The sequence below is a fragment of the Pteropus vampyrus genome, unplaced genomic scaffold, assembly GCF_000151845.1.
Source record: "Pteropus vampyrus isolate Shadow unplaced genomic scaffold, Pvam_2.0 Scaffold1, whole genome shotgun sequence".
Lineage (NCBI taxonomy): Eukaryota > Metazoa > Chordata > Mammalia > Chiroptera > Pteropodidae > Pteropus > Pteropus vampyrus.
In genome coordinates this window covers 31,126,040-31,148,483 of record NW_011888782.1, presented here as the reverse complement: position 1 = coordinate 31,148,483, position 22,444 = coordinate 31,126,040, and the positions used below count along the sequence as shown (strand labels likewise).

General features: G+C 36.6%; 1 protein-coding gene across 3 annotated transcripts; it reads left to right on the top strand.

Moving 5' to 3' along the window:
- The first annotated feature begins 19 nt into the window (after nt 1-19).
- QTRT2 (queuine tRNA-ribosyltransferase accessory subunit 2) lies at nt 20-22,172 on the top strand. 3 transcript variants are annotated; one of them, XM_011377314.2, is made up of 9 exons: nt 20-156; nt 4,052-4,272; nt 5,049-5,104; nt 6,795-6,871; nt 8,427-8,639; nt 12,627-12,826; nt 14,944-15,095; nt 18,280-18,397; nt 20,048-22,172. In XM_011377314.2, the coding sequence occupies exons 2-9, from the start codon at nt 4,073-4,075 to the stop codon at nt 20,277-20,279; spliced, it is 1,248 nt and encodes a 415-aa protein (XP_011375616.1). In that variant the 5' UTR covers nt 20-156; nt 4,052-4,072; the 3' UTR covers nt 20,280-22,172. The 3 variants fall into 3 exon arrangements, with proteins under 3 accessions (XP_011375616.1, XP_023380050.1, XP_011375689.1); XM_023524282.1 differs by lacking the exon at nt 20-156 and adding an exon at nt 197-330; XM_011377387.2 differs by lacking the exon at nt 20-156 and adding an exon at nt 5,741-5,781 and having other exon boundaries at nt 4,216-4,272.
- Nucleotides 22,173-22,444: the final 272 nt, after the last annotated feature.

Genomic DNA, 22,444 nt, shown 5'->3' with positions numbered 1-22,444 from the left:
TTTTTCTGGCGCCCGGTGATGACGCAATGCTCCCTGATTGGCTCTGCACCGGAGGCGGTGATTCAGGGGACCTAGAATTCTGCAAGCCTGACACGTGGAGGGAAAATGTAAAGAGTTTAAAGAGTCTCAAGGGCAAAAAAGTTGGGAGATTTGCAGGTAAGTGCGCCCTCTCCCTGATGGTGTGGGGCTTACTATGGGTGGATGAGTAGCGTCGCGCCCAGACGCTTCCTGGTTGTGTAGCAGTAACTGTAATTGTACTCCCGCCGTGTCTCTCCTTTCCTCTTCTGGGTCGCCCGGAGGCTTCTGTAAGCCCACATCCTCTCAAATCGTGTGAGCGTCACCGCATCTCTGAGAGAAAGGGGCCTCCTTTCGACTGGCCTCTGCTCAAGGGTCAAGTTCTCAGCCGCACTTTTTTCCTGGACTGCCCAGGATACTTGGGAGGATTGGGAGAGTCTCGAATCACTGAGCTAAGCGCTTCGCGAGCCCTGGGACCCTTAAAGATGGCCCATGGAGTGAAGATAAATCTATTCTTACGGACCAAGGCTAGAGGTTTCCGTGAACAGTCCGTTCTAGGACATTGGGGTTCATAGACAGGGTAGAGATTTAGAGCGAGAGCTTTGGACCCAGCTACTTTGTAGCTGTATTACCTCATCTTGTTTAATAACTCTCGAACCCTCGATTTAACTCATCGGCACAATGGGGGGCAGTTGTGCCTCAATCGTTGGAGTGTGGTGACGGTTAAAAATCAATGTATGTATAGAGCTCTGCCAGAAAGCATAAACTAAAGTGACTTGAGATTGGTGAAGATGAGATCAGGGAAGCCGTGCCCTCAGACTATTGCTGAGATCTTAGGACCTGTTCTATATCTTGAGTGTCCATCAGAAACGTGATGGTTGATTAAATTGGTAACATTTTAACTATGCAACGTCATGAAGTAGTTATTTTAAAAGAGTAATTTAGCTCTGTGTCTCTTCAAGAAAGGATATTCATTGTGTATTACTGAGAGAGAAAAGCAAATTGCAGAGAAGTGCATACAGTATAGTATTTTTCATTTTTTTAAAAAAATTAAAAACACCTGTTTCTGTACACAAGTATGTTTAAATGTATGAGTACAGAGAAAGTTTTTAGAGGCTGGGAGGATGGGTAAAGGCAGAGAAGGGACATAAGAGAACAAGAAAAATAATAACACTATAGCAAAATGGAAAATATGACTATAAAATTATATCAACATTGCAGTTAATATGTAAACAATGCATGTGCTGTGGACAAGATGGGACTTATAATAGACTAACAGTCAATTAGAGTACAGCCTCTAAAGCCAGCCTTCTGTGATTTAACTCCTGGCTCTGCCACTTCCCAAATGGTGACTTTATTGGCCTCAGTATCCTTACCTGTAAAATACACATAGTGATAGCATGTCCTATGAGGCATATATGGTCATACATATTAGTGGAGTTAATATGTAAAGAACAGTACTTGATACATAGTAAATGCCCAGTAAATGTTAGTTGCTACTGTTGCCATTTTGTCTTTAAATAGATGAAATTAATTTGTTAACTTTTATTGTATTACTAACATAGTTGGACTTCTACCATCTTATTTTGTATTTTCTATTTTTGGTGTGCTTTTACATCTCTTTTCCTCTTTCTTCCCCTTTATCGTATTAATCAATTTTTCTTTATCCCTCTCCTCCTCCCCAACAGGTTTGGAAATTATGCATTCTATCATTAATCTTTTAATGGTTACTTAAAAGTTTTTTTTTTAACACGCATAATTTAAGTTTAACATTATTCATTATCTCTCTCCTCCTCCCAAATAGAGTAAGGATTTTAGAATACTCTACCCCTACTAGTCTCCTCATTTTCAGTTACTATTTTTTTAGAATTTTATAGTCTATCATTTTTCTGTGTATTTCTGAGTCAGCTCAGTGCACCATATTGTTTAGAAGTCCTTCTGACTTTCCTCTGTGTATAGACAAACATTGTAGAGTGTGTATGAATTTAATGTTTAAAATACAACTCACGCGCGTACATTTAAATGCTTTACCAAACTTAAACCACTCAGATGAGACAGTTATTGGAGTAAGGGAAAGAACCAACAAATTCTTGTCTTCTAGACCTTTCTGAAAGTTCCAGACTATATAGTTTCTTTCATTCCCAGATGCATATGGGTAGGAAGTGCTTAAGTTGTTGCAATATTTAATAATCCTGGCCCGTTAAATTCTCATAGTTCTTATTTATGTTCCAAAAACCTATCTTTCTATAATTGGTTGATTCCAATATTCAGTCAGAATAATAGGCGTTGGTTAACTTTAAAGTGCATTTCTCCTCTTTGTGCTTCCCCCGCTTCAATTCCTAGGAACTTACTTAGATTGTAAAATGCAGTCTTTAACTTTTCTACAAATGACTTCAGAGTCCTCTTAGTTGAAAATATATTTTTGTGAGTTGAAATCAGAAGATTATGTGTATTATCTGGCAAATCAGTAAGGAATATGATTGTGTAAAGTAATGATTCTTTTCTTGTGTTGTATTTTCTAGAGCATACTTTTATTAACCTGTAATTATATTTGCATAATTTTGAGGGGTATAAATTTTATTTTTTTTAACAGTTTTAATGTGTAATAACAGGGCTTTTAAAAAATAGCTTTTATATTACTCTTTGTTAAAATAGAACTTTTTTCTCTTAATAGTCTCCATTCCTATGGGTTTCAGTGATATTTATTTGTGTGTCTGTTTGTGATAACTTAAAATAATGAAGTTAGAGTCACAGAAAATTGACCAGGCTTTCCTCAGACACATATTATTTTTATAATTCATGTTTAGCATGAAATCTCTTATTGGACCATTACAGAAAGTTATTTCTAAAATTCCAATGACTGTATTGACTATTTTCTTTGAATATAAAAACTTGTGACTCTAAAAAAAGTAATATTCATATTTCTGAATATTTGTTAACTAATGATAGATAACGTTTATTTGTTTGATAGCATCTTAAACAATGGTTGACTTTCAGAGTGGTATAGTATAATGCTTACGAGAACAGGATCTGAGATTGGAGCTTCTAGATAGCTGTAATAACTTATCTACTAATAAAACTTGGCCTAGCCCCATTGGCAAGAATTCCAGGGGGTATGGTACCTGCTGTAGAAATGCTGGTATTTTTAAAATGCTGGTGTATCCAGTGACTTTTTGCAAATGATCTGCCATGCCCAGTTACCAGCTTTTGTCGTGCATTTTAAGAAGTGGAGCTTAGGATTTGTTTCACTGAATAATAATTAAAAGCATCCAACAAAGTAATTGATAATGTTGTCTGATTTTTTTGTCCTGTGTATCTTTGGAAGTTAGAAGTATATCTTAGGTTTTTTCTTTTGTCAAATTTTTTTTCTTCCCAATTATAAAAGTAATGCTAAATTGCTTGTGAATTACATGTATGCTACACACAGTTTATCACATCTATTTGGACACCAAATAAGAACAGATTGGAAAATAATCTCACCTCTCAGAGATAATCTGTTTATTTGTTGATGTACATTCTTCTATATATTTTAATAAACACCAGAACGCTGTTTTGGAGCCTGTTTTTTTAATTTAAGTTCATATTAGAACTTAAGTTCATAGCAACATATTGCTATGTTGCCTAGTATTCTCTCAAATTAGAGAAAGAAAAAAATAGATCAAATTAATAATCAGTATTTCCTAAGCAGTGTGATCTTTCTTTGTACACATTTCAAGGCTTCGAGTGAGCCTTGGCTTTCATAGTGCTCTGCCCATAATTAGTCTTTATTTCTATCCTTCCATTTGTTTAATTTTTATTAGATCAGACAAGAATTCCATGACCGAGTTTAAATGTGATCGATGTCATCATGTTGCTCTGGGACTTTGGGGGAGGTATCTCATTCTCTTTGTGTCTTTTTCCATCTCCCTATTCCTGAAAGGTAAAGATGTCCTAGACCAGAAGTAGTAATAAACATGCTATCATTTATTTTTTTGTATGTTTTTTGCCTTTAGACGTCATGGAACTCCTTCTGACCTTAATGTTCTTTTCTCATCAGGACCTAGAGGAATCCCTCAGGATGAAGCTGAGTCTTACCAAGGTAGTTAATGGCTGTCGCCTAGGAAAAATAAAAAACCTAAGCAAAACAGGGGACCACACCATGGACATTCCAGGCTGCCTTTTGTATACCAAGACTGGCTCTGCACCACACCTAACTCATCAAACACTGCATTGTATCCATGGGGTTCCTGCCATGGCTCAGCTTACACTGTCATCACTGTAAGTATTAGACCCAGCCATTCAGATGTCAACTCTGGCAACAGCTTAGTTACCTTATTAAGGTGCAGTAAAGCGAAATACTTTTTTAATGCTTATATGAACAAAATTTATAGATTTTTTTAGAATAAAATCAGAAGAAATATACCAAGTATTACACGTCATCTGGCCCTAATCTGGAAGCCATGGGCCAGACCTACATGTTAGATTTGCTTCACTTTTCTTCTGAATGCAAGGTCGCATACTGCCCTCATTGCCACTGCTCCCAGGGCTACAGGATGAGAAATGCTCTATGAGAGCTAAATTTGGAGCCTAGGGTCTGTCTTCATGCACCAACGTAAAAATTTTCTGTGTCTCTGCACATCTACTTGCTAGTACTACTTATGGAAGCAGAACTAATAAAGTTAAATCATTTTGTGTAACGCACATACTGACTTTATCTGTAACTGAAGAACCTATGTATGATGAAATGATTGCAGTATTGCGTTAATAACAGTGATTTTAAAGTGGCAAGAAGAAGAAGAAAATCTAGATATTCTGAAGTAGTTGATCATTGCCAGTTTCTTTTCTCAGAGAACCACTTGCAAATTAAAGATCTTTACACTGGTTAATGAACCCAGCCTAGTGAATTGGCAGTCTTGAATAGTGGTGTACTTATTGTTCAAGACTACATTTACTGTGAATGTAGCTTGTGTGGGTGAGGAGAAGAGGGCTTCAGTTGTTGTATAGAGTATCCGTAGAATGATTCATTATTATGTATGTTTCTGTTTTGCTTATAGGGCAGAACATTATGAAGTCTTGGCAGAATATAAGGAAGGAGTTGGAAAGTTTATAGGTAACAATTAAGTTATTTGTGTGTGCCTTGGGATGTTAACTTGGAGTATGTAGGTGCTTTTTATTCTCTGATCTTCCATTCATACATTTACTTATTAATTTAAGCATTTATCATATGTAAATGCTTTTATTTATTATCAACAAAATAAGCATTTATCAAGCATCTAAGAACCAGGCATTGGGGATTCAAAGATGAATAGGAAACAGTTGCTGCTCTCATGGAACTCAGAGCCTAGTTGGGATAAAGATGAACAGGTAATTCTAGTAGAGTATGGTAACTGCATTTGCAGAATTAGGGCTGTGTACCTGTATCACGAGAGCCTAAGGATGAGCACCTAACCTGCTGTAGGATACATGTGGAAGGAAGTCAGGATAAAGAAAGGATTCTAGAGAGAGAAGATGAGGGGGACATTTTAGGTGGGTCAAGGAAGAGTAGGAGTGGATGCAGTAGTGGTGGTGGTAGACGAGTGTGGGCAGACACTCCAGTCATAGAACAAAGACCAGAGATGAGACAATGCGTGGGACATGCCTAAGATCCAACACAGTCTTGTCATATTTGAGCCTAAAATGTAAGGCAGAAGATGTAGAGTTTATATACAGCTATATTCTGATATGTTAATATTATCTTTTGTTTCAGAAATCGGATTTTAAATGCAGAAGTATATGTCCATTTATTTTGTAGGAAAAGCCTATCAATGACAGCTAGAGAACCAATTTTTCTGTAGATCGCCTTCTCCTGAAGCTTTTCCCCGATATCTAAGACTCACTTAAGTGAATGAAAATCCTGTTTCTGTTGGTTACTCAGTTCTCTAATTCTGAGGGAAGCTGCTTGATGACTTAGTTGTAACAACGCCCTATATTTCAGTAGGGGATTTTATGTAATATTGTTTTTCTCAATATGAGGCCAGTTTGAATAACCCGCTTTAAAGTATACAAGCATGTAATTTAGTGAAAATAGCTAATATAAATTTTTTACAGATAATTGTTATAATTGAAATTGTGGTAAATAAGGTGGAGAACTGCAGAGATTTTTTTTAATTTGCTTTAATTTTTTTAGGTCTTTTTCAGTGAAATCCTAATTTTTTCTTATGAAATTTTTTTGTTATAAAATATGAAATTTAAGTACATATGGTTTACTAAACATTTTTTTGGACTTTTTTCAATGACTGTTTTTTTGACTAAAGAATCTAAGAAACTGTCATCTTAAGTTAATGAATCTTACTGAAAATGAGATCCATTTGCAGTATCCTAAAGCTTCCATATAATTCTGCCCTTAGAGACCCATAATATGGGATGGCTTTATTATTAAGGAGATTACCTTTTGACCATATTATTTCATCTGTCAAGGAGCTAGTTGCCCTTGGATAGTACCTAGAATGAACATACTTGATACTAAATTCTTCAAATTGAGTAGGGTCAACATGTCATTAAACACTTTCGTTGTGTCTTATACTTTAAGAAAAACCATTTCTTTGTAGCAACTTACTGTCATTAGAAATGAACCTTTCCATTTAATTTTTCTTTTAAATTAGTAGGTTTCAAAGTAGTCTTTTCTTTTATGTTGACAGGCCTCCTATAATTCTAAGTTTAGTGTTGCTTTATACTGCAGTATACACCATGAAGCTGCTCTCAATTACAACACAGGGTAATTGTTGATGTACTTTCAAGGGTTCTTTTTTGTGTTTATACAGGCATGCCAGAATCACTCTTGTACTGCTCTCTGCATGATCCAGTCAGCCCCTGCCCAGCTGGTTATGTAACAAACAAGGTGTGTTCTCAGAAGGACCTCCACGGCTGCAACTTTGTCCCAGGAAGTCAGCCTACTGTATCCCTCAGAGGCTAGGATTTCACTGGCTGGGATGCTGGCCCATTCCTGACCCCTTTATGCCTTCTCTTTATTTCTATGAATATAGTGGGTTGATAGTTTATAGGAATTAAGAGTAGGATTGCCCAAGGATGGGATTAAGATAAGGAATGTATCCTCAGCTTTTTCACTATTGCAAAAAAATTGGGGGCTAAAAAAGGGTCAAGTACATTCCTAAAAAAGAAATTGCTATGATGGTAGATAATAGTCTTTTGATGCCATGCTTTATTTGCAGTTTTAACAACCTCAGGTAGAGTGGGGAAAGTTGCTGATGAGTGTTATCACATGTATAGCTATATATAGTAGAACCTGAGTGAAATACTGCTTGCTTTTAGAACAGAACTTTTAAAAGCTGGGTTCATAGCCAGAAAGTTTTAGTGAAGAACAATATCAAAAAGACTTCATTAAAAGTTTTTACCTGAGACGTGGCCTCATTGCATTGTCCCTGAGGACAGCATTCTAGCCAGACTTCAGCAATTACTTTTCTTGCACCCATTATATTGATTTCAACAATATCTATTAATCTTATCTAAGATTACTATTTTAAATTACTCTTCTGCTTTAAACTTCTTTTTATTTTGTAATTTGAATTCGAAAGAAAATATTTTGATGTCAGTTATCTACCCCATTTATAAGGGAGAGAGGATTCCCTTAAACAGTGTTCTTATGCCAAAATAAAAAGACGTATGTGGCTTCCCCATCTATGTCCTTGTCAATCTCTTCTAAGAGAAATGCTGTAAGAGGACTAACCAAAGGGACATGTAGAGATTCTTGTACTATGGGATTTATATCTTAGCACATAATTCTGTCTCTAACTCACTTGCTAAATACTTATAATGTTTGAGGCCTTAGACTGTGTTTTTGGGGCTCAAACATGAATTGGTATACTCTAGTCAGACAAATATACAATGGTATGATAAGGGCTGTTTTTTCTATGAAAGAAATAGGTACAAATTCTGAAAGAACTTAGATGCATGAGTGATTGATTACACCTGGAAAAGTCTGGGGAACACATTAGAGTAGATGATAGCTGAACTAGAACCTTGAAGGGTGCATAGTATTTTAATAGGCAAAGTAGAGGAAGGGCATTTCAGTCAAAAGGAACAATGTGATCATAGAAGAATCAAAGTGTGCGGTGTATTTAGGAACAGCATGGGTTGGGTAAGGTGAAGGAAAATGGAAGAGTAGGCTTCTAGAAAAGTATATCGAAGAATTCTTAGGGGCAGGCTCAGAAGTTAGCTTGTATGGCCACTGAAGGGTTCTCTGTGAGCTATAAAGTTCTTAGAAAATTTGAAGTATAGTATAGGAAACTTTTTACTCACCATGTCTAGGATATTGAATTGCTATCATCTCTCCAGTTGTAGAGAAGAATTAAATTCAGAATTGCCTTGCCATTTTTGATTTTCTTTTTATTTGCATTTCACTATTGCTAATTCTTCATCATCTTGTTCCATGGTAGTCTGTGTCTGTGTGGGGTGTTGGAGGACGAGTGGAAATGACTGTTTCCAAGTTTATGGCAATTCAGCAGGCCCTTCAGCCAGACTGGTTCCAGTGCCTCTCAGATGGCGAAGCATCTTGTGCAGAAACAAATTCCCTAAAAAGAGCCAGAAAGTCTGTTGACCGATCGCTTCTATTCCTGGATAATTGTCTGCGGCTACAGGAAGAGTCAGAGGTAAGGCTGTACATCTCACCACTTCTTTCTCTGAAACTCTCGCTAATTTACATTCCATGATACCATCTTTGCTTTTCCTCCTCCTACTTCTCTGCTCCTTGCTTCTTAGTCTCTATTACTCACTCTAGTTTTTTTTCCCCCTGAACCATTAAGTAGCATTGATCTCTAGGAGTCTGTCTTATGCTTTCTTTTCATCCCACTGTATGTATTCTCCCTAGGCAGTCACCCTTTAGTTTTTATTGCTGAATAGTTCTAAAATTGTAGATATAATCGTGATCACTTTGCTTAGCTTCAGAATTACATAACTACAGGACTTTAGCTAGGTTTTATCACAAGACTATCTCACATGCACCTCAGACTGAGGTAACCAAACTTTGTATCCTCTGTCTTCAAACCTATTCTTCCTTTTGCTCTCTCTCAACATTAGGCAGGCCACGAAGTTCCTCAGACCAGAAATTTGAGTCTTTCAAGACTCATTTGTAATATCTGATTTAATATCCTATATTCACTCCTCTTTGATTCCATCTCCCTAATGTATCTAGAATCTGCCCCCTCATCACCCTTTTTATCACCACCTTAAGGCATAATAACCTCAGCATCTCTTATGTAAACAAGCACCTTTAATTATTCTTTCCACCTCTATTTTCATTTTCACCCATCTTCAGTCCTGCTATTCAAGAGATCTTTGTATAGCACAAATACGAACCCAATGCCTATTTCCGTAAAAGAATTTAGTGACTCTCCACTTCAACTCTTACATGGCATGGACGGCCTGCCTACCTGGCCTCTGCCTACTCCTCCAGCTCACTGTGGCCTACTTTCTCCTGTGGTTGGCACTCTGGCCCTTCTGAGTTAACTTGCAGCTCCCTGAGGCATTTTCCTGTTTCATGTCACCGTGACTGTACACAGACTTCCTTCTGGACTGTTTCTTTATTCTTATCTTTAGCCATATTCTTCCTTTTGCTTCCATATCCAGCTCATATAATTCCACTCTTTATTCTAGGAAACTGTCCCTGACGCTTTCAGAAAGTTCTTTTCATCCTTTGCCACCACTTTAATGTATATGTAGCTATATTATAGCCCCAATCATATTGTACTAGTGATTTCTTTATGTTTGTCTTTATTAGACTTTGACTTCCTTAAACTCAATTCCTATGTGTCATTTTTGTATCTTCATCATGTAGCAGAATTCCTGACACATAGTAAGTCCTCAGTAAATGCTTGCTGATGGTGAATGGTTATAATGAGGTGGGGAAGAAGCTGTAGCAATAAATAAGGGCTCCTGACAATAGAGTTAATGAGGCTAGAAAAGGATGTATTGACTAGGAGAAAGCAGAGGAAGTAGGAGAACAGAAGATAGTGATCAGAGGGGAGAATCAGTGCCCGTGATGATTTATATGGGGTCTTCCTGAGCAGTGAGCAAGTCCCACTATGGCAGGTGCATTCAGTTTGAGGAACATTGTTATTTTGAGTTTACAATAAAAATGCAGTTTGTCGTTCTGAGTAGAACTCTCAGTCTCTGAAGTAGGAGTTCAGCCTGGAGACATTGCTGTGGGTCTGAATTGTTCATGTTGCTCACTAGCAATTGTCTTGAGCCAGTAAGATGAGCAACATTTGGATGAGTTGGAAGGAGGATGGAGTATGTCAGTGCACGATTATTAGAATGGCCAGATGAGCCTCAAGTCCTCCTGTGTTATAGTCAGCCTCGCCATTTCACACTATTTCTGTGTGTTGGTCAAATGCTGGGGTTCCTCTCTGTACTTTTACGCTTATGCTAATGATATAATTATTAATAGTGCCCCTTCTACTCTTAAATGTATTCCATTTTAGATAATAAATTATATATGACCATACTTCTTACATCCAGGAAAAGGAGTTTTTCAGATAGGGCTGTGCCAGTCATGTAAAGAGGCAAGACTGTGTAACTGTCTGCTTTGTACATCTGTATATATCTTTTTCCTTTCCTATGGTTCCTTTCCCTCTTATTTACTATTGCATCCTCCTATTCTGAATGCCCTTCAATATTGAAGCTCCCCTACAGTTCTGTTACCGGCTTTTTTCTTCTTCATATATACCCTAGGCCAGGGATGGCAAGTGGGTTTCATCCCAAGGTACTTGGAGCTGTGCCTGGATTTAGCAGGAAAAGAGTGGTCTATTAGCCATGTATGCCCTGGAAGCAGGAGTGGGGAGTGGCAGTCTTGTGCCAAATGTCTGCCATTCTAGCCTGGTCAATTGCATTTGTATCCTTAACTTTAGGCCTATATACTTAGTGGCTAAATTTGTATGTCTCTCTGATACTTCAAACTTAATACACAAACAGAATATTCATCTTGCCTTAACCTGTATTGTTTTTTGTTTGTTTGTTTGTTTTCTGCTCTTCTCACCATCTCCTTGGACTTCCAAAACAGGAGCCAGGAGTCATCCCAGACTATCTTCATCTTCTCCTTGAACAACTAATCAGTTGTGTCAGTCGTACCCCCGATGAGGTTTCCCTCCTCTTTACCCCAGTGCCACTGCTTTAGTCCAAGTTCTCTTTGTCTTTTACCTGGATTGTTACAGTGGTCTCCTACCCAATCTTTCAGTCACACTCACTCTTAATTTATTCTCCACACAGCATCCAAAGTGTTCTTTCTGGTGTGCCCCTCCTGCTTAAACTAAGAAGCAAAATTCCCTCTTCACAGTCTGCTAATCTTTCTTCATTTCTCTGTTCTAACAGAGAGCCACTGTTGATTCATGTATTTCCTTGCAAATCTTACTTTTACAGTTGCATACACATAATTATTACATATATATGTGTACCTATATGTGGTTTTTATTACATGAATATGATCATATGTTCAGAAAGTTGCTTGTTTTTTGTTTAACGATACCTCTTTCCCTCTCACTGATACTTTGGTTCATATCAGTGAATATATTTGTATGAGAGATTCGTAGAAGTGGAATTTTAAGATATAAAGAAAGCTAAAAGCACTGACAGTTATAATAAGTGTAGTCTACTTACCTTCCCATGAGGCTAAACTAATTTTTACTCTCTAGTTATCAGGGTATGTAAGTGCATTTCTCTAATGCTTTCACCTCCACTATGATGTTATCTTTTAGTTTTTTGTCATTGTGATGGGCAAAAATGATATCTAATGTTTCCAATTTGCATTTCCTTACCGATAAGATTTAGTAAGCTCTCCATATGATACAAGGCATTCATATTTATTTTTTTGAAGTTTATATTCACATATCTGCTTAGATTTCTTTAGGGTTATCATTTCCTTAGAGGATTTGTTGGAGCTTTTTCTGTGTTGTAGATATTTACCTATTTCTCCAAAGAGTAAGTTCTCCTTTGCCCTTGTTGGTAGTATATTTCACTAGAGAAGTTTGAATATTTTTGTACTCAAATATGTCAGTCAGTCTTTTACTGTAAACTTAGGTTGCTTAGGAAGGCCTCCTTATCCTAAGTTTATAAAAATATTCAGCATATTCTTCTAACTACAGTTCTATAGTTATATAACTACATTTTTATGTTTAGATATACTTTTGAGAATTGTGTGCAGTAGCAGTTTTTATTACATTTTTTTCCAAATGGATATTCAGTTGTCCCAATCAAATAGTTTCAAAGTTCATAAAGTTGTCTCTAAGAGACTTGGCGGTAGCCTAAAGCAGGCCGGGATAGTTATTTAAACAAATGTAAACTGTTCCTTTTATCTTCTTTTACCTGCTCAGTGTGCATTTAATTTAAGCTAAAGCACGACTATGTATGTTGATTGCCTCAGTTTCTCCTCAGTCTATTATTAGCTTTTTGGGTGGCTTTCCATTTGTGTTCTTTGGAATCCTAAAGATTCTCAGGGAGGAGGGAGCACCGTCCCCCTGCATTATTCAACTGCAGCAGCTCCATTGAGTTCTTGTCTATCCACTGGGTTTCTGTGTAAGGCTCATTTAGATAAAGATTTTTACTGCTAGAAATGGTTAAAAGCATTCAGTTTTTTCTTACCTTAGGTCCTTAAGAAAAGTGTGATCATTGGAGTGATTGAAGGTGGAGACGTGATGGAGGAGAGGCTGAGGTCAGCACGAGAGACAGCCAAGCGGCCTGTAGGTGGCTTCCTTCTGGATGGCTTTCATGGGAATCCAACAACTCTGGAGACCAGACTGCACTTGCTGTCATCAGTCACTGCAGAGCTGCCGGAAGACAAACCGAGGTCAGTGTTCAGTTAAAATGCAGGCCAAGCCTTGTGGGCTGTAAAACAGGAGTACTGGGAGTTGTGTATCATGCAGTCTATACATGGGCATGTCTTTTGATGTTTTGATTATGCCCTTTCTAGGCTGAGTCTGCTGAGGCCGACAGGGGGGTAAGTTTCAATCAAGGCAGTCCTGCCCTTGATTTCAGAATGTAGACCAGAAGATGATTGTCATGTGATTTAGTTTATTTGATCCTCATTCTAAGTGAGGGCAAGTGTTATAATGTTTCCCTTCATTCTTGTGACAAGTACAAATATTGTTCCTTATTCATTATAACGTGGTACCTGGGGACAGGTATAAAGTCATGTGGAACTCCGGCCTTAATCAAGGAAAGTTGAGGACAGATTTGGGATACCAATAGAAGGAAGGTTGGCACTACTAATAAGGACCTTTAAGAAGTTCTTAGATTTGAGGCACATAATAGTGATGTCATTTTTTGAAATTGAGGGGACTGGCAACACTAGTGGGGTTGTTTTCTTACCATAAGTCACAGGATTCACAATATAATGGTAAGAAGAGATGATCTACAATATTCAAAACTAAAAATCCCAAGTTTCTAAATGTAACCTAATGTCCTATTAGACTATCCAATTTTTTCTTCTTTTTTTTTTCCAAAAAAGACTGTAGTCTTTTATCCCATGTGATGTGAATATTCATGGTCTTTTCCTGCAGATACAGTAAGCAATTTGATTATAGGGTGCTGCTTTATACTCCTTGGGCTGTTGTATAGTAACTTTATCACTTTTTTAAAAATCCAGATATAACTTACAGTAAAGTGTATAAATCTTATGTAGAGGTTGGTGAATTTTTATACATGTATACACTTGTGAAAGCACCAGCTAGAACTAAATATTTTTATCACCCCAGGCAACATTTGCCCCAATTTTAACCTCATTTTCTGTGTTCGATGTTCCCCCTCCCGTGCTTATTTCATTCTGGTGCAAATAACAGTTTAGCACTAGTATTTCTAGTCATTTTCTGGCCTTCATTGAGTTAAGTGTTCACAGATGTGTGTTACTGGATTTGAAAGCTGGGATTGTTTTTCTTTCTATAAAGTGTGTAGAAATGCCAGCTTCAGTTGGAGAGGAGTTCTAAAACATTACTCGAAGGAGACCATAGTCAGAAAAACCAGCATATATTTAAGGGTTCTGGTTGTTTAATATTACATAAGCCTTGCTTTGGGCTTCTTTTAGAAATCAAGGAGTCTGAAGTGTTTCTTTTTCAGTTCATAAAAGGAACTGTGGGTAGAAAAACATAAACAGCCGCCAGCCAGCCAGCCCTGAACTAGTGCATCGCCCCACCTTGTTTTAGTGGCAAAACCTGGTCGAGTATTATTAATACTCTCCAAATACCTTACTCATTACCCCCAAAAACACCATCTCATTCCACCATGCAGAGGTTTTATTAGTGGAGAAAATATAAAGAAGCATAAATAAAACCAACTAGGTTCTTAGATCCTATGGGCAGAGGTGAAATTCTGGGAGCAAGAGTTGCTTCATAAGTGAATCCATGAATATAGTAGCTAAAAATGTCTTTCTGGAACCATTTATAAAAAAGACTTATAGGCAAAATACAGGTAAAACATGGAAGTATTTGAGGTATAAATAAAGAACACAGCTTTGCACTCTTAAAACATCTATGTGGTCGATAGGTAGGCTATAAAGTTCAGTCTAAGACTAAAGACGTTGTTCAGAAGGGATGAGAAGGGAAGGAGAACTAACCTTTGTTGAGTTTCTCTTTGGGGCCAGAAACTGCATTATGTGCTTTTTCAAATATCTCATTAACCCACTCAACAATTTTGTGACATATGTGTTATTGCTTTTATTTTCAAAATGAGAAAATGAGAGGTTAACAAACTTTCCCATAGTAACATAGCAAGTAAATAAATAGCAAAGCTGGGAGTCTAGCCCAGGTCTCTCTCCTCCAAAGCAAAGGTTCTTTCCACCACACCTTATTATCTGCTGCATGCCTTGCTAACAATAGTTAGTGGTTTTTATTATTATTTTAATGACTTCTGGAAAGACTATTTGATTTCATTCCCAGCATTGTCCTCAAGTCACTGTTCTTATTTTCACAGGCTCATCTGTGGTGTTAGCCGGCCAGATGAGGTGCTTGAGTGTATTGAAAGAGGAGTGGACTTATTTGAGAGTTTTTTCCCTTATCAAGTGACAGAGCGGGGATGTGCCCTGACTTTCAGTTTTGATTACCAGCCGAATCCTGAGGAGACATGTAGGTCTTTTGAAGTTAATCTCAGTGTTATCCTTAAGTTACTTCTATTTCCTATTAATTTTTGGCTTGTGATTCAAGCCAGAAATATGTGCATACTATAAAGCCAGCCTTTTATAAAACTCCATCTTTGTTTCTTATCTGAACGCCCTGGCATGTTGGTCTACAAAACAAGATGCTTAATACTGTACACGTAGTTCAATATTAGGAAGTAATTTTGTAGTGAGCAGAACCAAGAAAAACAAAACCTCTTCTATTAACAACCTAAAAAAGAACATTCAGAGTGAATAGTGATGAAAATCTAAGAAAATAAAACCTTTGAACTGCTTGGTAAAAGTTAATTTGTTTTTTCACAAAAGAGTTCTTGCCTGCTTTTTGCAAACCCCATGCTATTAAAATACAGGGAGTCTCACCCCCTCTGATCCTAGTGTTACTTTTGCTTTTTTGTCTTTTCTGCACACTGAGATGTGAAAGCTGTTTTCCTCTGCTAATATTGCTTTGAAGCACTGCCATTTCCTTTTATTGTGTATTTATTCAGAAGTCAAGAAAATCAGTTTCAGATTCTGACATTTAACTGGCAGTAGAAAAGGAATTTGGATACAGATTTGGGCTTGGCGGTCCCTTGCAGCATATACCAAATTTTTCAGGAGAATATTGCATACCTAGTCTTCAGAGGTGTGCTTTCCTTTCCCTTTCCTGCTGTCTTTTGAATTCTTCCTCTGTCACTGCCAACCTTAAATTTGAGTAGGGCTAGAGACTTCCTTAAAGGTTCATTTTTTTCCCCCACAAATTACCAAAATTTCATTCAGAAGACGTTACACTTTTATAAAGTAACTTAAGCATTAATCTAAATTGAATTACTTCTGGAAACTAAATCAGGTTGGTCAAATTTTTATATATAGAAGGTCAATTTTACTGTCTTTTAGATGATCAGAATATAATATGTGTGGATAGATGTACTGTAAACACTTTATAAATATTTATGACTTTATTTACAAGCTTATTTCTTCCAGGACATAGGTAACTGTTAGTCATTCCATACCATGAATATGCAAAACTCTGAAAAGAACCTTATATTGAGTTCTCTGGAACTAAGAAGTTCCTTTTTGGCCAGAGAAAGCTGTTTTTTTATGATTAGGAAAACAAATGGTTTGAACATTTTTATTAAAAGTATTATTGTTAGTCATATTTGTGTATGTGTGTATAGTAAATCGAAGTTCTTTGGCAATTACAAAGTGAAAATACAATGAATTAGTTGTTTAAATAGGCAGCAATTCCCTCTAGTGACGTTGAATTTGGGATTTTTTAAAAGCCAGGGCTTTATGACTCCCCACATCAGCATGCAAATTCATGGCAGCAAAATTATAACAGCCCTGTGCTCAGTGCTCAGGTCACCTCTTTTTCTTTTGACCTGGACAAAATTTCCTTCCTAGGACCATCTGTCTATTCTTCTTGGGCCTACCCTGATGTTATTACTTGTTCCCAGAAATATTTATCTCCTTGCCCCTGTTTTAAGGTAGCTGGCTCTTTGCATAGAACTGGTGTTTCTCCTGTAATTCCAGGAATGTTCTTTTTTAAAGCAAACAGTTCAAGGGAACGATTCAAGCCCATTTAAATCTGGATAATCTGAGTTCCCTGGAGGACCAGAGTCTCTGTACGAGTACATAAATTAAAACCATATTCTACGTTTTTTTCGTTTGTTTGTTTTTAATTGAGAAATGCCATTTATTAGCCCATACTTTGTGCAATTTTTTTTCCTGGCTTTATTGAAATGTAAACAATTAGTTGCTTGTATTTACATTGCACAATTCAACAAGTTTTCAATTATAGTTGGCATACAATAATATATTAGTTTCATTTGTACAGCATAGTGATTAGAGATCTATATAATTCACAAAGTGATCACTCCACTCAATTCAGAAACCCTCTACTCTCTTCATATTTATTAAAACATTATTAACTATTTTCCTTATGCTACACTTTATATTTCCATGTTTATTTTGTAACTATCCATTTGTACTTCTTAATCCCTTTGTACTTTTTCACCATCCTCCAACTCCCCTCCCATCTAGTAGCCCTCAAAATATTCTCTGTAACTATGAGTTTATTTCTGTTTTTGTTGTTATTGTTTATTTTGTTCTTTAGATTCCACATGTATGTGAAATCATGTAATATTTTTTATCTGACTTATTTCATTCAGCGCAATACTCTCTAGGTCCATCAAGGCAATATCTTTTTCCATCCCTTTCCTTTTAGCCTGTGTATGTCTTTTAATCTGAAGTGAATCTCTTGTAAGCAGCATATATAGGGGTCTTGTTTTCTTATCAGCCACTCTGTCTTTTGGTTGGAACACTTAATTCTTTTCCATTTGAAGTACTTGTTGATAGGAATGTAGTTATTACCATTCTTTATTCATGATTTTGATACATGTTTTTTCTTCTTAAAGTATTACATTTCCTATAATACTGGCTTGGTGATGATAAATTCCTTTAGCTTATTTTTGTCTGAGAAGCTCTTTATCTGTCCTTTAACTCTAAATGATAGCTTTCTGGATAAAGTATTCTTGGTTGTAGATCCTGAGTTTTCATCACATCTAATATTTTTTTGCCAGGATCTTCTGTCCTGCATAGTTTCTTTTGAGAAATCAGCTGCCAGTCTTATGGGTGCTCCCTTGTAGGTAACTAATTGCTTTTCTCTTGCTGCTTTTAAGATTCTCTCTTTGTATTTAACCTTTGGCATTTTAGTTATAATGTTTCTTGGTGTGGGCCTCTTTGAGTTCACCATATTCTACTTTTAATCTATTTGGAACATAGGCAATTATAAGGCCCAATTAATTTGCATGTACGCTATGATGAGACGTAACTTCAACACACACATTTATATTCTCTTTCACACACATATACTGTTTTTTTAAAACCATTCCAAAATTGACCGTAAAATTATGTTACATATTTATAACTATAATTTGCTTAAACATTGTTGAATCTCCAAGTTTTTATATTATAGATTAGGTCAGTAGACATCTTGGTACTCATTATTATTTTCCTTATGTCATTTCCTTAGGATAAATTCTCAGGAGTAGACTTACAGGATCAAGTACATAAAATAGTAACTAAAATAAAATTCTTCCAAACAGCCACTCTTTATCGGATCTTTATTCAAGACTTTTTGTTGGTTTGTCCTTCAGTATTACAACAAAATGGGACACAGGAAGAAATAAAATATGCGGATCAAGCAAAGAAAATTAAAACAACTGGTTGCAACCAAGAAAAGACATCATTTGAAATTAATTTGAAGGAAAAAAAGTAAGGAATTTTTTCAAGTTTAGATTTTGATTTCTTACTTTTTAATTTGTCTGTTTTAAAAGTTTATGTAACTGTTCCTTTTTCAGTTTATGACTTTATAAAATATTTATAGTCGGATATCATTTAGGCCTTCTTGAATGCAATTCCAGAAAAAAATCTTTTTTTCCACAGATGAATTTGTGTACTTTGTCTAGTCAGAAAACTGAGGCTAGATAACTATTATTTTAGAAGAGCTGTCAGAAAGATTAGCTCAGATCCATTGTTTGGTGTTTTTAACTCCTTCCAATGAGTTTAACTAATGATAGAGCAAAATAAGGATTTCAAGATAAAACACAACAAAATTTTTAAATTTTAAGATACTTAAGTCATCTTGATTACATACAAATTATAAACTTTAAATAAAGTATTTGCCTCTATAAAGAATGAACTAAGATGTCTTATAACTTTGTACGTATTTGGCCAAAAGTAATAATCAATAAACCAGCGAGTGATTTATCTGAGTTTGGTAAACTCATTTTAATGCTAAGTTGTTTTTGGTCTTATGTGAATGGATATTCTAGGGATTCAGACCTATTCATGTCTAGCTAGTAGTAGTAAAGACTTGAAAATTAATGAAAGAATATGAAAATCTTAGTTCTTATCTATTCTGTAGGGGCTTCTTGATTGTAGATCTGAAATAATAATGTTTACCACATCTACGTTTAACTTCTTGAAAAATAGCCAAGGAGATTCATTTCTGTTTTTAAAATGCTAGGGTAATATAAATGGTTACTACTAAAAATTCTCTAAACAGTATAGATTTAGCTGGAAATTATAATTTTCTTATTAGTAGCACTAGACTCGAAGTTTGGGGGACTTGGAGTTGGATCCTAGCACTAGTCATGACTGCGTGACCTTGGTTAAGTCATTTGACTTCTTTTTAATAGCTGATAAAAGATAATACATATATAGTGCTTAGTATGTGCCCAGCAGTGTCCAAGCCTTTTACTATATTACTCATTTAATCCTTGCAACAACTTTATAAGGTAGGCACTGTTACTGCCCTCATTACAGATGAGAAAACAAAGACAGAGAGGTTAAGTGACTTGCTCAAGTGAGTTCTGAGCCAGGAATCAAACCCAGTATTGTAGTTCCGGAGCCCTTTCTCTTAACCCCCTTAATGGTCTTCATTTGTAAAATAACAATAAAAACATCTGTCCCCAAGGGTGATTGAAGAGATGAAATGAGACAGTGTATGTAAAAGTGCTTTGTAAACTGCAAAAAGCTATGCAAATAAAAGGTCAGACCATGTCTTCCGATATTAGTATTTGTGGCAAGTGGGAGAAAAGCGCATTCCTCAGAGCAGCATTTCCTAACATTCTGCCTTTATAGTGTGACTGATAGTGCTCAGTCTGAGGGAGTGACTACGTGACTCTCTTTGCTGCCCTTTTGTAAGCCTTAGGTTAGGAGGTTGTATCCAGCAAAAGGACTCTCCTGGCTTATTGTGTCCTGTTAACTTCGACCACATTGCCATCTTATTAAGCAGGTGCCCAGCAGTACATTTGCCAGTGATATTACTAACTATTGTTTGTGCACCAGCAGAATAGATAGCCTGGGTTGTGGAGTTCTTGTATTCACTTTCTGGAATGTCAGCATAACTTTCTTTCTCAGGTACCAGGAGGACTTTGACCCACTAGTGAGAGGGTGTTCCTGTTACTGCTGTAAGAATCACACTCGTGCATACATCCACCATTTGCTGGTGACCAATGAACTCTTGGCTGGGGTCCTGCTTATGATACACAACTTTGAACACTACTTTGGATTTTTCCACTCTATCCGGGAAGCACTGAAAAGTGACAGACTGGCAAAGCTGAAAGAACTCATCTGCAGGCAAGCATCTTGAGACCTGGCATACTGAAGTCTAACTCTTCACATTGAGCCAGTACCACTGTTGTATTGTGGAAAGAAGAGAACAAGAAATGAACTAGGCTTTCATCATTTATACTTGAGAATAAGGTCTGCTCAAATAAGGAATATCTGTACCAAACTCTGCCCACGTAAGGCTGAAGAGATTTTTTCCTAAAGACTTAAATGCTTGGATTGATCAGAAGTAGTTGAACCATGACCTTTAATATTTCTATGCTAACTCTTTTAGTCAGTAGAGATTTGTTTAGTCAAAGAACAAACATGTAGATGGAAAGAAACAGCCTTGGAGTGGCGGTGATGAGATTCCGGTGATTCACCGAGTTGGATTGGAACTTGAAGGGAGATGATTGGTCATGAGTAACATGACCTTGTGGACACATGCCTATTGACTGGAGAAGGAGTCTGGCTGATTCAAGAGTTTTATTTTAATCCTCATATTGTCAGGGGTCTCTTTTGGACAGTTTTGCCTTCCAAGCTGCACCAGCAGTGTAATATTGATCCGAAATGGCTCTTGCCACTTAACCAGGCTTGCATCTCCGTGGAACACGGCGCTCGCACATTGCTCTTGTGACCAAATGGCCCAGGGCACACTCCTTCATTTGGCTACATTGTCTATTTGTGACTTGTCTCCCTAGAGCTAACTGGAAGTTTACCCAACTACATCTGATTATACAGGTCCCCTATGGTCTGCCCTTTAGGTTCATTAATAGTCTGACCACATGATAACTATAGCCCCATCACTTGGGGAGATTCCTTCACCATGTGTTTATTTGGACAAAGCCCTGCACTGGCAGTCAGAGGACTGGGTTCAGTGCCACTTGCTTCTCCGTGCCTGTTTCCTCCTGACCCAGTGGGGACAGGCATAGTGAACAGGACTAAATGAAATTCTAAGATTTCATCTAACTCTAAATATTTGGGGAACAGAAAACTTTAAATTAAAGTCATAGTTGTTCTTGTTTATTGATGACTACTGGCGTGATGAAAAATGGAGCAGTGCCAGGAGTCAAGCAGCAGTAGAGATATTTCAGAGTCTAAAAAGAGGTTTGGCCTGTGGTTTTTGAAGTGGTTGGTGAATGGGCATTACCGGATCCTGAGGCTGGGAATACCTTGGATCATCTCTGATTCTGAGTTGTTTTCTGCTCTCACCAAAGGAGTGACATTTCATGTTGATGATGTGACAGGTGATTTTTGTGTGTGTGTTTTTCTATGTTAAGTTTTCTATAAGAATATACATAAAAACATGTACACACATAATTTTTGTAAAAACAACAACAGAACCAAAAAGATGTCTTTGTTTTGTTTATAAGAGTATGAAATATATTTGTTTTATATTCTTGTGCTATATTTTGCTGTTTGTCCATTTTAGTGGGCAATTAGTGAACATCGTTTTTAATTATGTGCTTACTGTATATTAATGTATTGGATGCCCATCTAAATGGTTTTCTTTTATTAGTGGTATAGGAATGTCCATGAATTCAATTTTGGAATTCACGGACATTTCTGTAACCTCTCTCCTCCATGAATGGCAGAGGCACTTAATGAAAGACAGAATCTCTGTTCTCAAGGATCTGATTAATTTGAAATACATTGGATATGACTTGTTCATATGTTTATTTTCCTGTTCAGTGCCAAATCCATTGTTGGAGGAGTATTAATAAATATCCCAGAATTTTTATAAAATGTATGAGTTTTATTTATGTTCAAAACTGAAAATTCTGCCCAAATCATCTGTTTTTCTGAGTCTTTTTCTGATTAGCACATCTGAAAAAATGTTTCTTTAATGTAAATCTATTGAAGTCAAAAGCCAGTAAACATACTGTCTTGTTTCCTGTAAGTAGCAATGAATCCATTAAACAAAATATTAAATTTCCGTGGTGCCATTTATTTCATCAGTAGTCATTGTTTTAAGTACACTTACATTATTAAATGCAGAATCCAAGGAGATTCAGAGATGCACTTGTCTCTTTAAATAGGCCATGCTTAGCACATAATGAAAATAATAACCACAATCTATGGAGTATTTTTAATGTGCCAGGGACCTTAGTAAATGCTTTCCATACATATCTCATTGACTCTTAGAGCAAGGCTGTGAGGCGTTGATATTATTATTCCTATTAAGAACTGAGTTTCAGGAAGGTTGAG

Coding starts and splice junctions, on each gene's coding strand:
- QTRT2 (XM_011377314.2), top strand. CDS start 4,073: ATGAAGCTGAGTCTTACCAAGGTAGTTAATGGCTGTCGCCTAGGAAAA. Junction 8,640..12,626: donor GGCTACAGGAAGAGTCAGAG/GTAAGGCTGTAC, acceptor TTCTTACCTTAG/GTCCTTAAGAAAAGTGTGAT. Junction 15,096..18,279: donor GCCGAATCCTGAGGAGACAT/GTAGGTCTTTTG, acceptor TTTGTCCTTCAG/TATTACAACAAAATGGGACA.